Source organism: Myotis lucifugus, unplaced genomic scaffold, assembly GCF_000147115.1.
Source record: "Myotis lucifugus unplaced genomic scaffold, Myoluc2.0 scaffold_788, whole genome shotgun sequence".
Taxonomy (NCBI): Eukaryota; Metazoa; Chordata; class Mammalia; order Chiroptera; family Vespertilionidae; genus Myotis; species Myotis lucifugus.
The window spans coordinates 170,476-174,187 of record NW_005871836.1 but is presented as its reverse complement, the minus strand read 5'-3'; the positions used below and the strand labels follow the sequence as shown (position 1 = coordinate 174,187).

General features: G+C 48.3%; 1 protein-coding gene across 1 annotated transcript; it reads right to left on the bottom strand.

The window, feature by feature from the left end:
- Positions 1-296: 296 nt before the first annotated feature.
- Positions 297-3,093, bottom strand: MAP10 (microtubule associated protein 10). The gene has a single exon (XM_023747058.1). It carries the CDS (start codon positions 3,058-3,060, stop codon positions 355-357), a length of 2,706 nt encoding a protein of 901 aa, XP_023602826.1. The 5' UTR covers positions 3,061-3,093; the 3' UTR covers positions 297-354.
- Between the last annotated feature and the right edge of the window lie 619 nt (positions 3,094-3,712).

Genomic DNA, 3,712 nt, shown 5'->3' with positions numbered 1-3,712 from the left:
AGGCAGCCTATCAATGATTCTCTCTCATCATTGATATTTCTCTCTCTCTCTCCTTTCCTCTCTGAAATCAATAAAAACATACTTAAAAAAAGAAGAGAGAGATAGTTTAGGAAAATAGATACTTTTATTTTTATAAGATAAACAACTTAAGTCTTACCAGATTATAGGGTGAGTTCATGATCAACACTGTCAGATTTAATGCAGAACACTAAAAATCAAAAAAATGACAAACATATCTCTTAAAAAGAATTATTCACATTATTTATGGACTAAAAATAGTTATTAAAATTGTTTCACTAACCATACGCATAGGTTATAAAAAATTAAATGCTTTAAAATAAAAAAGAACACATTTTACACCGTATATCCTGGGAGTTTATTTACTAGTAATTCGCAAATATCTTTGCATTGCTCGGAAATATTTAATGAAGCAATTTCATCGCTGTCTTCCTCAAAGCGATCGGATTTACTGCCTTCTGACAAATTCGATGGCAGGTAAGAACTCACTTGGGATGTCCGAATTGACTGGCTTCTTTCTAAAGACCTGCAATCAGTTCTTGTTTTCACAGCGCTGTCCTCACCCGTCTTTGTAACTTTAGAAGGATTCACGCTATTTTGGTCCGACTGGTTTTCTTTTTCCTCAGTCCAACATGAAGATAAGTCACTGGTAGAGATAGTAGACGCTTCCTCCAAACTTTCGTCTCGAGTCTTCGAAACATGAAATCTTTTAGATGAGTGAACTGGTGATCCGGCTGAAAAAGGTGGGGTAGGAATAAAACTCTGTTCGTGGCTGCTTTTCCTTATGGACAATCTTGTTGCACTAGACTTACTGTTATATTGACTATGTTTTGGATTTTCTGCTGACGGACTCCTATCATGCGCCTGTAAAATTCTACTGGTATCGTCAGTACAGAAATCTTCAGAGTAGCAAGGGCTGGTGAAGTCATCTGAATAGTTTAGTTCTGAGATGCTTTCAGAGCGACTATATTTACTTGGTTGACTTTCATTCGCATCAGCAGTAAGAACGTCACTATCGGTGGCTTTGTCTTCTGTATCTTTATCTCTTACAGTCTTGTCAACAGCTGCAACCTGTTGGAGAACAAATGGACTCTGGACTTTCATATCCACTTTTCCTTCCAAAATATTTGTCTGAGCAAATCTTTCTGGAACGACGGGATTTGCAGGACTCACAATTTCTTTCAATGAACCATCATTGGTTCGATTTTCACCACCGTCAACTGTCTTTTCGGTTGCACATTTCAGTTGCGTTTCTTTGGTTGTGCTGGGGCCGTCAACAACTCCACTCATTAGCTTTGAAGAATCGCAATTTTCAGCGAGAGATGTATCTGCTTCTAAATACTTATCTTTAGGCAACTGGTGTGGCTGCTGGTGTTGTTCTGCAAAGCCTAGTACTTTAACTTTGGATGATGGGATTCGGGGTTTTGCACCGAACATTTGCACTTGCATCTTTCTATACTGTTCTCGCTTTTCATGTACCACCAACATACCGGGATTTGTTTGCTTTAAACGTAGCTTAAGTGTATTTGTTAAGCCATAGAGTAGCTTACCCCTGGGAGCCTTTTTGGATGGAGCACCATGGTTCTTTTCAAAATATTTACCTGTCTTAAGATTTTCATCTTGGTTCTTTTTGTACTGAAGGCTTACTGGCTTTTCATCCCCTCCCACAGGAAACTTCTCTTCCTTTGATTCAGATTTAGCCATGGATTTGGCAGAAGATTCTGGTGACTTCTTATCCTCAGTTCTATATAACCAGGCTAAGTGAGGGTGGATATGCATAGGGCTTTCGACAGGTTGGTTGTATAACAAGGACAACTCAACCAACAAAGCATTTAACAAAGGCAACTGCCTTATGGTATTCATCCTATTTTGCTCGGTTTGAGGGTGCCCTGTGCTTTGATGACTTGCTTCTACGTCCTGAGCACGTGGAGGATTAAGCGCCGCAGGAGTCTCACGTGCTGCAGAATTTGTACCGTTTAGAACATGAATATGTGTTGGGGGATTGACAAGTTTTTCTTCTGGAAAAGTACCATCCAATTCCTCAGATCCATTTGCTTGAGGCTTAATGGTGACCGTACCCCGTAGGGGAGGCCTTTTTTCTGGGGTCATGTGGGTGTAATACAGGGGAGGAGGGCAAATTGTGTTCGTCTCAAGGTCCAAGTCTGTGACTTCCTGGTCTGGGGGGCTAATCCTGCCCACACCGCTAGCATTTGAACAGACAGACTTGGTTTTGCCGTTCTCCACAGACCCCGTGCTACCTGCGTTGACCTCATGGTGGAAAACGACTTTCTTCAAATCCCTCTGTGCCTGCCGGCTGTGAAAACTCTTCGGAGGCCCATCAGGATCCCTTGGACTTGGGTCCGAGTCTGGCTGCGGTAGCTGTCTCTCCTGCTGGGCTGGGGAGCTGCCCTCCACGGCCCTCTGTACCCCCCTATCTTGCACCCCACCCGCCGTGGAAGGGACTGGCCGCTCCAGATGGCCCAGCAAGCTGCTGCCCAGGTCGGTCAGGCGGTAGGCCAGCGAAATGTCGCCCACCCGCTCCCCCACGTGGTTGTGCAGAGGAAAGCGTCCTCGATGCCCGTGGGAGCAGCAGGAGGCGGCCGGCCCCAGGACCTGGAGGGCGGCGGCGGCCAGCGAGATGCTGCAGGTGCCCAGGAGCCGCGGGGCGGGAGTCGGGCGCCCGGGGGGCAGCCGCAGCAGCAGGGTGTACAGCGGGGTGGCGAGGAGCCGGCTGCGCAGGGTGGCGGGGTGCAGGCGGAAGAGGCAGGACTTGCCGCGACCGAAGCTGAGCAGGCCAGGCCTGGGTTGCGGGGCGGCGGCGGCGGGGCCCCCGGGAGGGTACACCAGCAGCGTGGGGAAGTCCAGCAGGCGGAAGGCCACCGCGGGGCACAGGGAGCGCGAGGATGCCTCCCCCTCCTCCTCCTCTTCTTCCTCTTCTTCCTCCTCCTCGACTACGGGCTGCGGCGGCGGCCCGGCTTCCAGACGCACCCAGTCTACCAGCAGCTCCAGAGAGAAGAGCCGCTCGGACAAGGGGGCCGCCATTGCTGTTGCCCTGGGAGACGCTGACGCCGTCTCTGCAAACCTCGGGTCTCGCGAGAGCGGGGAGAAGCGGCGCCTGCGCATGCGCGTCCGGGCTGCTGAGGCGGGCGGGGCCGCCCTGGAGGTCTGCGCTCTGGCTGTTGCAGGGATTTTCGCCACTGAATGTAGTTGGCCGTGCAGACCTGTCCTCGTGCAATTGCTGATGTTAATACCAAGGCTCCGAGTGGCAGCCGCAACAAAAGCATGTTTTATTTTTTGCTTTGGTCATGCTTTTAGCACTGCAGACCCCGTGCAAGTTTTGGTGTCAGGTCAAACCTGTCTGAAAAATATTAAATCGGGGCTCCCTTTCCAGACCCCAGGCTACGGAGGGTCCGTGAACTGTCTGCAGTCGCCTCCGTCTGGGTAATGAAGGTAGCACTGAGGTAGATGATCATGATCTCTCTCATCGTTGATATTCCTATCTCTCCCTCTCCCTTCCTCTCTGGAATCGATTATATATATATATATATATATATATATATATATATATATATATATATATATATATTTAAAATTTGAAAAGGTCTTGAGTGAAACTTTAAAGAGAGAGCTCAAGCCTGAGATCTGTGGGAGGAAGAGTATTCTGGGCGGAGGGAAAGCAGCTGTAAATCCAGCC

Bases quoted from the DNA above. Each gene is read 5' to 3' on its own strand.
- MAP10 (XM_023747058.1), bottom strand. From the start codon at position 3,060: ATGGCGGCCCCCTTGTCCGAGCGGCTCTTCTCTCTGGAGCTGCTGGTA.